This window comes from Pteronotus mesoamericanus, unplaced genomic scaffold (assembly GCF_021234165.1).
Source record: "Pteronotus mesoamericanus isolate MK-2021 breed Mesoamerican mustached bat unplaced genomic scaffold, CSHL_Meso_final contig_53, whole genome shotgun sequence".
NCBI lineage: Eukaryota > Metazoa > Chordata > Mammalia > Chiroptera > Mormoopidae > Pteronotus > Pteronotus mesoamericanus.
The window spans coordinates 1,805,518-1,818,456 of record NW_026555195.1 but is presented as its reverse complement, the minus strand read 5'-3'; the positions used below and the strand labels follow the sequence as shown (position 1 = coordinate 1,818,456).

Genomic DNA, 12,939 nt, shown 5'->3' with positions numbered 1-12,939 from the left:
TACGATGCTGCTCAGTAACGAGACTGGTGGGGGAAACTCTGGATCATGGGAGAGGAAAACTTCTGGCAAGATCTGGACTGGATGGGAGAAGTCCCCTTCTATTGCCTGCATGGCAGTTTCTCTGCTTCTGCCTCCTGTGATTCACTCGCACTTGCTGACAGTTTTTCTTAATCATCTGCCACCTGCAGAAAAAGGTCACATGAGGCTTTGGCCTCACTACTAATTTTTTCCTAAATGTCTTAAAAATGGGGAAAGCAGAGGTTCCCTGTTTTGTCTGCTGCCTTGGAAGGCCACACTGGCTCAGCTACCTCTGTCCAGACTCAGATGCAGGGACCCCTTGCAAGCTCCCTCTGAGGCAGAAGATGCCCATTTATATTCCACAAAATATATCTCAAACTCTGGTGCTGTTTCCAGCCACCTGAGGCCGAGTGGGGGCCTGGATTTTGGGTGGCAGCAGGCTCACGAGTAGACCCATCCTTTCTGAGCCCCCCCCACCTGTTTTAGGGGAAATCTCCAAGGTTCACACTTTTTGGGTCACCATTCCTTTAACAAACTCTGACTAAAAAGGCTGGAACTGGGTGGTAAGGTAACTGTTCTGGAATTCCACTCTGTCTTGAGTCTGAAGGTCCACCTTTTTGTCTTTGAAGTAAAATGTTTCTATGGAGCCAAATTCAGTCAGGCTGCTGAGTCCTTGCTGCCTTTAACAATAGGCCTGGGAGACTCTCCATGGCCGGCTGGGAAAGGCCCGGCTGGACTTCCGCACGTTCTTGCCTTTGCCCTTGGCACCTTCCTCTCTTCCTGGACGGCCTTCACTGTTTTGGGGCAAGAGCACTGGTTCCTCACGATAGAGACTGAACTCAAGAGGAGCTCCGCCCCGCCCTGTTCTCCATAAAGTGACTTCCCTGTGATGCGCGCAGGTTGGATGCCTATCCACGCCCCATCTGTCGCCTGGGTTTGCCTTCTGAGTCAGGTCCAAGTTAACGTGCTGGAGGGTGGCCGCTTTATACTGTTTGACCCCAGTTATATTTCAGGGGCCGATCATGGAAGGGTTAGGAGCGTGGACCCTGGAGCCAGTCGCCTGAGCGTGTCCTGGCTTTCTCACACACCGGCTGTGTGGTTTTGGACAAGATAACGTCTCTGCGCCTCAGTTTTCTCGTCTGCCAAAATGTAATAATAATAGTTCCCATCTCCTAGGATTGCTGGGAGAATGAAATGAGTTAGGTTATGGGATGTACCCACAAGCAGTGCTGCACACAGGCAGGATTCTCTTCTCTAGGTGCTCGTCGTTACCACTGTTTCATATTATTCTCCAACCTGTTGGTCTTTCCTATGTCATCCTGCATTCCTGGAGGTCAGGAAACAGTATAGTTTTACTTACAGAATTCCAGTAATTGCTGGCACTGTCTTGGGGTACAGCAGATATTTAATATCAGATCAGGTCATTTCAGCTGTTCAGCTGAACTCACACGTTCCTGCTGAACTCCTGCTGTGTGCTAGACTCTTTCCTATACATTATTATTACTATTTTTTTTACCTGTCACCAATAGCCACATGAGAAAGGTTCTGCCCTCATTGTACAGATGAGGGAATCGGAGTCCTCAGGGGGAAAGAGGTCCACTCCAAAGTCACATTGCAAACGTAAGGAAGATGCCTGTCAAAGTTTTCAACGATATGAGGCCGTGAGCAGGAAAACGTCTGATGTTAGCAGTGTATGTCTGGGTGTGCTGAGAGGCAGATGTTAGGACAAGATGAGGCTGGCAATAAATTTACTGGGGGGCTTCTGTGAGGGATGAAGTGGGGGAGAGTGAGGCAGGGCAGGGGAGCCTTCAGACCCTTCTGCAGGTCTGATACCTGTAGAAGGGAAGAGGGAAGGAACGAGACTTGGTGGGAAGAGCCTCCCACTGTAGCTCCGGCCCAGAAAGGGTTTGGCCGGGCTGACGGGGCGTCCTCTCATCAAGGTCGCCCAGTGGAGGAGCTCTGCATCTCCCCGCGCGGCCCTGCACCTCCATCATGCTCCGTCCCTGGCTGGAGCAGACCCTGGGAAGCTTGGCCTCGGTGGGGACATGGTGGATCTAGTCATTTATGCTCCCTGCAGCAAGAGACCTGAGCAGGATGTTGTCATGGCTGCCATAGGTCGTGTGACCCCCACATCATACGTGACCAACAGAGAGAGGCTGTCAAATAGACCAGCTCAGCTTTTCTGTCTGGCTAGTTGGACGGCAGGATCCAAGACCAAGGTCAATCTGATGTTCTTGGCGGCCCCCGATAGGCTCCAGAGAGCAGCATGTTGTTGACTGTGACTAACCAGCTGCATTGTCTTATGTGTGACTCATCTGTCCGTGAGAGATAATGAGAGTGAAAGTCCTCCTAAGGTGAGTGAATGTGAAAGTTTAAACTCTGAAATGAGGATGGGACTTGCTTTGCTGGAAAGGTGCCCACAGGGCACGGCTATGTGGAGGTGTGTGACCTTCAGAGCTGAGGGGTGGGGGACAGTTTCTTGTGAAGGCCTCTCAAGGCTAGTTCTCGGCCCCGTCTCCTTTAAACTCTCAGCACAACACATGAAGGTGGAACAACAAAAAAAAGTACTTCTGCTGCCTCCGTGCTGTTGTTCGTATTCTGTGTTGCTGCAATGCCTGGCATTTGAAGGGTGTTTGGAAATTATTTGCTGGATAAATGCTTAAAAAATTCAGTGCTCACATGATCATTAGGATTAGTTCACCTCCCCAAGAACTGGGTGATTAGCTCACCTCCCCAAGGACGGGTTCTCTCATCCTTGACATGCAGGTGACACTTGACCTCTTGGATAAAATCAATTCCAGAGGTTGCATTGAGAACCTCCTGAGAAAAGGCCCTGACTTCAGATTTCTCAAGTCTTGTTTTCTAATCTTCATCAGTGAATACATCTTTCTTTCTTCCTGTAACCTAGCTGCTTAGGAAGACATTTTCTTCGGACCTTGACATAGATCTGAAAAAAGCTCTTCCTCGGCGTCTAACAAAATTCTTGCCTTGTACCCTCAAATCCAAACGTAACCCATTTCTGGTGACATCGTAAAAGAATCAGTACCTAGAAGACATGGGGAGGAAAAAGCTCTAAGGAAACCCACTTCCTGAGTCGAGCGTCACTGGCCCGCTGTCCAGGGCTGTGTCTGAGTGGTGGGTTGAATGTCGTTACACAGAGTTCTTGGGTTTAGAGGAAAGAGGTGGGTACATTTGAATATAGGCTGCCCCTTTAAGAGAGAAACAGTCTTCTTTTTCCTGCGGCTACCCCACCCCCCCACACACATGTACTTGAACACATGCAGGTGTGAGGAGCCCAAGCAAAACCAAGGGTCTTTGCTGCACATGCTAAAATGTGTAACTGTCATATTCTCAGGCCCAAAGCTGACTCCCCAGTCACTTCTGTCTGTCCCAAGTGGGGCAGCGTAGCCAGCCCGTGGCCACCCAGCTGGGCTCAGCCTGTCCTGGATATTGATGGCTAGAGAGACTGAACGCTTCGCCTCTGGTTAGTGCTGAGAGAGTCCACCTGGAAACCCTGCTCCCGACCGCTGGGAGGGTGCTGCTGGGCGCTCCAGGTCAGCCCTCCATAGCACGCGGGTTGAGCGTGCTTGGCAAGGAGCATAAGTGATTAGGGAAAAAAAAGTGCTCATTGAAGGAAAGAGGATCTAAGTCTGTCTGTGGCCAAGATTTCCCCAAACCATAAATGTCTGTGATACTTTCACTTGCAAAGCAGCTTGCATCTGCTCTTTTCGTGCCTCCCTACTTTGAGTTAGAGCGAGAGCTTCACAGAGGTATTCCTGACATTAACAGATCTCTGCTGGTTATTCTTATCTATGATGCTGAAAGCATTTCACATTTATATACTTTAATCGTTTTGTTTTTCTTTTTTGCCTCCAACTTTCTACTTTTTCAAAGTTGCCATTAAAAGGCTAACTTAATTCTTGGAAGACTCATTGGCGTTTATCTAGTGCTGTTGCTATTTTCTTTTTTAATTCCATCTTTCATCTTGTCTTTCTTTGAAAAGCTTGCTTTGAAAAATATATTTTCTGTTGTTTCAATCTTTTTATTTAATTTCATTGTTCTATTTTGTATCCCCAACTATTCTGCGCTATGGTAAAAAAAAAATATACACACACACATACATATATATATATTTCCTTTATGATCAGGACTACTTAATTTATATCTCTGTAAAGTAGGGAGGAGCAGGGATTACTATTTACCGTTCAGGAATGGGAAAACTTATGCCCAGAGAGGTTAAGTAAGATGTCTAAGATTGGAGAAATTTGGATCAAAACTTTGGGCTGTTGATTCCCCATTTTGGGCTTACCCACAGGCCTGTAATTATTTTAACTTTGTAGGATACTGTGTGCTGTCTCCTCTCAGTCCTCCACTGCTTGACATGCTTTATTACTATTTTTAATGTTCCCTTCTATCTTTTAGTGTCGCGTGTCAGCAACATGGACTTGACACCCAAGGATGATTTTAATCGCTTGTAGAGCTCTTTTCTAACTTGTTTCCATTGCTAGATGCTGGTTCAAACATCATTATGTGCATGTATTCTTCAAGTACCTGTTAGAATGTGTTTTTCTGGTTCTGAGTTGAATTATTAGAATTTATTGCTACCCTTGAGTTACTAGCCATTGATAAAGGAACAGATGGAGAGAACATATTGACTTGACAGTGATTCATCAAACCAAGGTCTGTTGGCTTGTTTTAGAATGTACTCTACATGGATCATGTTGGAGGTGGGGTGAGATTGGGTCAGAGTGGGGACAAAGGAAGGGCATGACTCAAAAAATAGGAAAAGACACCTATAGGCACACGGCCAAGCTGAAATAGCAATCAGTCCCCACCCTTTTTTTCTTTTAGAAATCTCCTTAGTGCTTTGGTGGCCGAACAATCCAGCAATCTGGTCTCTTGAATTTTTCATTCTCAGGCAGATTTTTGCAGCTTCAGGTTGAGTTTGGTCCACAGGGCAAGACACTGTCAGGATGTTTTCTATCTTATTTGTCATTAAACTTCATTAAACAAGCACTTAAGGGAGATAGAGAGATTTTGGATTTTTTTTTTTTTTTGTGAGCGATAATTTAGATGGGGGTTGACTGAAAGGGGGTGATGCTGAGGCTCCGGGGTCACCCAGTCCACCCTCTGAGTTGGGAACTCCTGCAGTAGCATGCAAGGAACTTGTGAACACATGGGTGGGTCATTTCTGGATGTGAGTGTTCTGTTTTCGCCATCATCGTTTGGCTGTGGGTAGACACCTGGGTGGAAGGGCGGGGCCAGTCAGGCTCGTTCCTCTGTTTTAGGAACACCTGGCAGATGTGTGCTATTCGGGCACCGTCAGCCCTGTTGCAAGGGCGACCAACCATGAGAGTTTCATAGGTTAAAATAAATGTGGTGTCCTGCCCACCCTGAAGTTTTTGATTTGACTTTTAGAGTCAAGCTAAAGAGATTAGCTTCTCAAAGTAGCTAATTAATCCCCAAAGGACAGGGGGTGTGGTAGTTCTTATTTTGGGGAACATGTTGATGAAACGTAGCCTGGAGTCACCCATGCTGCTTGGTCCCAAATATAGCTCCAGAAAGAGAGAGAGAGAGAGAGAGAGAGAGAGAGAGAGAGCCATTTAGGTAGAGTTTTCATTCCTTATGTGTCTCTTCAGAGGAGGATTGTTTTAGAATACAATTCAGTAAATGTTGACTGAGCCCCTGTCAGAGACCAGCCACCATACCCGGCACCGAGAAGATAGGGTCAGGAAGACACAGTCCATGCTTATAGGGAGCTGATCACGGGGGTCATTGAGTGGCAAACAGCTTTGCGATGGCGGGTGTTGGGGGGTGAGGCACCTTTCTGGGCTTTGGGTTTCAGTGGTGAAAGCACACAGCCCCTGCGCGTGGAGCGTATGTCCTAGTCACGAGGGACGGACACTGCGCACCATCGGGTTGGTCTTACAGGCGAACCAGGGGGAGGCAGCCCACGAGAGGGACTCCCCTGCATAGAAGCTGACCCTTCCATGGGCACCTCGCATGAGGGCATGGATGACAGGTGAGAACTTGCGGTTGAAATGATCAGGAAAAAACGGAAGCCCCACCCTGAATTCACCAAGAGTGAGTTCATTGACATGGGCAGGCAACCTCCAAGCCTAGAAAATGGGAGGAAAGAGGCTGACAAATAACCAAAGGGAAATGATTATTACCAAAAGCATCTTACTAAAATTTTGCCCTAGCCCATGTCTGTAGAGTTATTTAAGATGCCCACTTCTTAGACTCAGAGAGAGGAAGCAAAAAAGCAGGGTTTTTTTTTTTAATAACCAACTCTCAGCGAGACAGATGGGCACACCTTCCAGTTACTTGCCAAGGAGAAGCGACTTAAAAAAAACGTGAACAAATCAGTAGGAATTTACCTGAAGCTTAGCCTTTGAGGGAGGGGGAGAGAGAGAGAGAGAGAGAGAGAGAGAGAGGTTGTAGCCTTGGATTTGAGGGTCCTCTCTGGAGGGGAACATCCTCCTGCGATTTGCTGCGCAGGCCTGGGCTGCCTCCAGGTACCCACCTGATATTTCTGCTTCTGAGCTTGTATCAAGTCCTTCAAATCAGGATTGTCGGTGTGGTCCTAGGAATTTTCCTCCGGCCCAGAAGCTGAGGAGAACAAAGCGGTCAGAGGAAATCCCCTGCTGCAGCCAGAGGGGGAGGCGAGGGAGCAGGCTGCAGGGGTGCGGGGGCCCAGGGAGCCGGGGGCGGGGCGGTGGTGTGTGAATGTGTGTGGTGCGCGCCCCCCCCCCCCCCCACGTCTTTGGAGAGAGACTTCCTTCTAACAGGGACTCCTCTGTTGTTGTGGCTCAGAGCTTCGACTTGAGAAGCATAGTCTCCCAGTGATGCCACTGGATTCCTGATGTGTGACACCCAGGGCAGGCGGCTGAAGGCTGCCGTTGACTGCCTCGGGGCCCCCAGACAGGGATGCCATTGTGAGTCACATTTAGTATGAGAGCTCCCCCTTCCCATGACTGGCACTATTCTTAGCACCATTCTCTGCTCCCTGGGACAAAGGTCACGGGGACCACAGTCTGGTTGGGTGGGTGGATGGGGCTGGGCCCAGGCATGAGAGGAGGTGCAGGAAGGAGGGAGAGGCTTTAGGATTTTGGAATCCTTATCCTTATCCTTTGCCTCATCCTTAGAGCAAGGGCAAGGGATGGAGTCCTTCGGCCCTGGGGGACCTGTACAGAGCAATACAGACACCTCCTCTGGGAGAGCCTGCCACTGGGACGGAGTGCTGGCCCCTTCTGGCGTTTCCACAAGTCCAGGGCCTGAGAAGTTCCTGTGGCCTAGACTTGGGTGTTGCTGGTGAGGCTGACTAGTTAGCGTGCATTCCAGCCCCAGAGCCAGCGCCAGGCTGTGGGCTCCCAGGTGGCCCTGAGTTGCCCTCCCAGACCTGAGGTGAGGGTGACGGATTGTTGTGGAAAGGGACCGCTGGGCTGGACTGCCCACGAGTCCAGTGGAGGAACAGGCCCCCTGGAACCGCATGCTTTCTGGGGGAGGATTCCACATCCTTCCCACTTCTGTTGCTCCCCACACCGAAGGGCCTTCTAGGAGCCGGCACAGAGGGGCCGGGAAGGGCTCTGAGAGGAGTCATGGAGTCCTTTGATTTGGCTCCACAGTGAGGGCTTTCCAAAGGGCGGGCAGAGCCTTGCAGGAAACCCAGGCTGAGGGCACAGTGTGCTCCTCAGCTCTAAGTGGGCTCACGGGGGAGTTTTCTTCAAGAATTGGGGGAAGGAGACTGGAGCTGACATCACCGCTATTTTGACTTTGCTATTGTGAAGCAAAACCAGAGACGTTCCTTCCCCTTCAGTTCCTGCACTTTCTTCAGGCATCTGCTTTTCCTATTAACATGCCCTCCTCCCTTTGGTACAAATAGAAGAAAAAGTTAGAGAGCAGCGTGCTCCATGACCTGGACTCCCAGCTCCCGAATTTCACAGTTCGATGTTCTTTATGAACAAAGGTAAACTCACAACGAGGGGAAACCCTGCTGACGGGGCCTCACCCTGCCCCCCGGCCCTCTACGCGGATGTCCGGGGTCAGACGTCCGGAGCAGGCTGGCACAGGGTGATCGGCCTGTGACGCGGACATCTCAGTTCGGGAAAGGCAGTGGCAGGGAAACCAGGCATAGCCCCTCTGTCTGGGATGCCCTCCTCCAGGGGCTGGCTCCGGGGTCAGGAACGGAAACCCCCTTCTCTGCATTATGGCTGCCCATTCTTAGAGGCTGTGGGTGGTGGGCTAGGTGCTCCTGGGCTCTCTCTCCTGGACCTGCCTGGGTGGAAGCCCGGGGTTTCCTTCCCTTTCCTCGTCTTGCCATCACTAGCCCTCTCCTCCCCACAGGGATTTTAAGATACATAGTGTGAGGGAACTTTTAAGGTAAATAGCGGGAGAGTGCAATAGTGATGCGAACAGCTGCAAGGGGACCTCACTAATTGGGCTGGAAATGTCACCTGTGGAGGTGGACGCCAAGGCCACTAGCTGTCAGAGAGTTGGGAGAACCATGGGCTGTCTCATGTCCTGTGGCTGCCGTGACAGGGGAGGAAGAGAAGACCTCGGATTAGTGTGACCAGGCAGGCAGAGTGGATGTCAGCCCCCAGCTTGGTCTTGCCTGGGGCGATGTGGTATTGAGCTGAGGAATTTGGGGGCCAGACCATGTGGGTTCCAGTCACGGCTACTGCACTTCTAACGTGAGTGGCTTTGGCCGACACCTGGGCACCCAACCGCAGATCAGTTTTCTCTGCTGTTAACATGGTAAGAACAAATGTGCTAACAGTAGCAGCTACCCCATGGAGTTATGTGAGGAGTGAGAAGTGTATAAACAGCAACACAGTATCTGATGCATAGTAAGTGTGCGATAAACCATGGCTTTGCTTTGCCTGGAGTCTGAGAGCGGCTCCTCTCTCTGTCTTGTGTCTGTGGTCTGTGGACCTAACTCAGGAGAGGACTGCAGACTCCAGGGCTCATTTACATACTTTTGGGTAGTGGGTCTGTCTGTTTATCTGTCCATCTGTCCTCGGGGGTCCTGCTGGGTATATAGTCACCGTGTATTTCATCAGGAAACATATTACGTCACGGGAGGTCTTGCAGCTTCTTTTTTTTTTTGCCACCAAAAATTCCATAGCATTTCTTAATAGAGATTTGTTTTCTTATGCCTTCTGCCCAACAGGGTGGCTTTTCAATGGTTTCGTACATAATGCCGCATTTAGTCCCGTGAGCCCAGGCAGGGAGTAGTAGCTGGTGACTTTAAGTCAACTTACAAGAAGTGTGCAAATGTGTCTAAATTGTACACCCAGTGGTTTTTCCACAAGGGGGGAAACAGATGAGGATAAGTCTTCAGTTGTGTGCACTCAGGGCTGTTCCGATGCGAACTGGTTTTGCAGGCATTTGCTGCATTTATTCTAGGGTACCTGAGAGATGGCTTTAAAGAGCTCAAGGTGAGTTTTCAGAAGGGCGAGGCAGTGATATTTCCTTTTCCATAGAGCCGGGGGTGTGCCGCGGGGGCGTGTGGGAGCCACTGCGAGGAAGCGGCTACTGAAGGAGCACTTCCTCAGCTGTGAGATTGCAGTGCACGCCTGGCTCTGCTTCCTCAGAGGCGTCCGTCCAGCTGGCCCCGTGCTTGGAGCCGGAAGGCCTGGACACTAGACCAAGGGCCACCATTTTCTAAAGGTGCTCTGAGCAAAGCCACATGACCTTTCTGGGTTCCTTTTTCGCACCCATAGAATGGAAACAGTGAGACCACTGTGCAGAGGAGCGGGCGGCAGGTTTCAGGAGCAAGCAGTGGGATGCATATGGTGGTGCCCAGTAGATGTGTAAGATGGAGCAAAAGATTACCCTGAAAGGTTATAAAGTTTATTTCTTTTTCAGATGGAGAGAGAACCAGCCTAAAGCTTGTTCCTAATTGAATCTCAGGTCACTTTACATCAGACAAATTTGAAACTCAGGTTAAGGGTTAGAAATGTAAAAAGTCGAGGATTTCTATGTCAGTTAGAGCAACCCAGGCTCCCTTCATGGACACGGCTGGGGGTTTCCCTGCCCTGCTCTGTCTGAGTGGCTTCTGGGACGGTGTCCGAGGCACAGTGCAGACCCATTCCATGCAGCACGGACAGTAGAACTGGAATTTGTCTCTCTGGCTGCACCTGGGAGTCAGACAGGAATCACTGCCTTGCAATGTCATTTCTGAATGGAGAGTTATCCTCAAAGGAAATCTGTATAGCAGGACTCCTTTAGCATATGATAAATGGACTATCAGTATTGTCGGGCCTTCCAGAATTAAGATTTTGGCAGTGTTGGTGGCTAAGACAAGAGAAGTGTGTGTGTGTGTGTGTGTGTGTGTGTGCATGCACGCGCACATGCGCATGTGTAAATTAGAATATACTGAACCCGTAAGACTTGAAGATAGTCATCACCTGACCTCTGAGGATTTCCCAGGGAGCAAGATAATTGCTCACAGTGATGATTCTTTCCTCTCTTTGATTGGGTGCTTGCCTGTAAGTGACCTGGGAGGAAAGGATGGTGGTGGAGAGGAATATTAACACCCAACTAACTCCTTCCATAAGCTTAGGGTAGTGATCTTCTTGCTTGCACATCAGGGGCCAAAGGCTCCTGTATAGAGGCAGGCTTGTGAAGTTTGACTTCTGATGGGAACTGGCAAAGACATTCCTTTTTAATACCTCTATTACACCTGAGTAAATACCTCTATTATTTCTGGAGGCAAAATGACCTTGTTTTTAAAGGCACAAAAGACTATGCTGCCTTAGAATATCTCAGAGGCTAGAGCCCACATTTTCTTTCTAGAGTTTGCTTAGCAATAAAAATGGACCGACCCTTAAGCCAATCAAAGGAAGGCCATTGATTATTGTCCTACGTGGTTTTTCTTTATTCTTGTGGTTGGAACTTCTTCACCTTTTCAGTCTGTGTGAGCTCTAGCACCTCCTCCAGCGTTTGTGCTTTGTGTCGCCTGCCTCCCTTTTCCCCTGGCTAGATGGACAAGAGAGGGAAGAAGGAGTGCTGTACCCTGGGAGTAGTGGCCGCAGGCACTGAGCATCTGGTGTAATGATTCACGATGCCTTGTGTTTCCAGGCAGTGGACCGATCCAGCTGTGGCAGTTTCTTCTGGAATTACTCACGGATAAATCCTGTCAGTCTTTTATCAGCTGGACAGGAGATGGCTGGGAATTCAAGCTTTCTGACCCAGATGAGGTAAGCAGGGAGTGATTCGAGAGTACTGTACTGTGTTAGAGAGAACTCTGGAAGGGGGTTGTGTGAGTCTGATGACATTTTCTAGGATTCCAATCCCAGCTCTGCCATTTGCTACTTGTGTGATCTTGAACAAGTTACATAGCCTTTCTGTGCCTTAATGTCATTATTTGGAAACTAGAGAAAGTATCTATGTTGCCCATTTGTTTTCTAGGATTAACTGAAAGGACGCACATAGGATGTCGGGCACATGTTAGCCCTGAGTAAAGATGAGTTGCCTTCTCTCATTTTGCACTTTTCCTGGCTCCACGGCTCTGTGACTCTGAAAGGGGGCAGACAATTCAAGAGGTCTCGGAAGATTGGTGCAATCTGTTCCATTCGTTCATTCTTTGATCAAATGCTTATTGAGTGGTTGCTCTCTGCCTTGCCCAATTTTGAGGATAAAAAAAAAAAAAAAAACAAAGAGAGGCAACGTCTCTGTTGTGGCAGACATGAGGGGAGGAGAATTGTGTCCAAGAACAGAAAAAATGCTTCTTGTTGATGAGAAGCAAGTGGAATTATAGCTCAGTGCTCCCTCAGTCTCTCACATGAGATTTCACGCTTTCCAAGTAGGGACATGTGCTTAATAATGCAGAAAGAGAAGAGAGTCTATAATGTTTCTTTCCTTTTTTACTTCAACTCCATTATATAGAAGTTCAGGGTTGCTATATTTTCATTAACTTGAAGAATCACCTTTACTGCTGTCTTTACCCAACCCTTGACAAGTAGAGCTCAGAAGAGCTAGGTCGGAAAAAGTGTACCTGAATTTTTTTAACTGGTTTACTTGAACATAAAGGGTCACCATGAATGGGTATAGGCATATAAACATATATATTTGGATTATTTATAGATTTTTTAACCCCCCTCCCATTTTAAAATTTCAGGTGGCCAGGAGATGGGGAAAAAGGAAAAACAAACCTAAGATGAATTACGAGAAACTGAGCCGTGGCCTACGCTACTATTATGACAAAAACATCATCCACAAGACAGCGGGTAAACGCTATGTGTACCGCTTTGTGTGTGACCTGCAGAGCCTCCTGGGGTACACGCCCGAGGAGCTCCACGCAATGCTGGACGTCAAGCCTGACGCCGATGAGTGATGGACCCCAAAGGGACCAGAGAAACTCTGCCAAGACATTGGAAAGAACAACCACGTCTGTTGGACTCTTCATTTTTAATTGTTATTCTATTTTTAATTTTCCAGAACTCGGTTTTTTACATTCAGGGGTGGGAGCTAAGTAAGTTGCAGCTATAACCTATTGTGTGTAGCTGGAAAAGGAGAGCCAGGACTGGTGGGGTGGGTGGGACAAGAAATTCTTGAGCAAATTTTCAGGAGAGAACGTCTTAGAAGCTTGAAGAATCTGGCTTAAGAGTGGATGAGACAAACCTAGTAATTTTTAAAAATCATCCATGATGAAAAAAAAGGTCTCTCGAGTTGTGGACTGATCACCAAAAGAAATTGAGACATCAGGAGTCATGAAACAGATGAGAGGCAATTAATTTGCTTCTGTTTCTGAGTCTGGGGGTGGGCAAAAAAGAGGGAGGTGGGGTAAGTCATTTGTTTGGGGGGGGGTGCACAAAACCCAAGGACTATTTGCCTTTTACTCTATTTTAAAACAAAGATGGACTTCAGAATTTAGTGGGAAAGGCCCAAAACTGTTTTTTTTTGTGTGTGTGTGTT

At 48.5% G+C, this 12,939-nt stretch overlaps 1 protein-coding gene across 3 annotated transcripts in view; it reads left to right on the top strand.

Moving 5' to 3' along the window:
- The window catches only part of ETS1 (ETS proto-oncogene 1, transcription factor), a 123,847-nt gene extending 111,062 nt beyond the window's left edge, over positions 1-12,785 (top strand). For all 3 annotated transcript variants that reach the window (XM_054579444.1, XM_054579446.1, XM_054579445.1), the window contains 2 exons: positions 11,104-11,222; positions 12,143-12,785. In XM_054579444.1, coding sequence (XP_054435419.1) covers positions 11,104-11,222; positions 12,143-12,358 — 335 coding nt within the window. In that variant the 3' untranslated portion in view covers positions 12,359-12,785. The remainder of the gene's footprint in view (positions 1-11,103; positions 11,223-12,142) is intronic.
- The last annotated feature ends 154 nt before the right edge of the window (positions 12,786-12,939 follow it).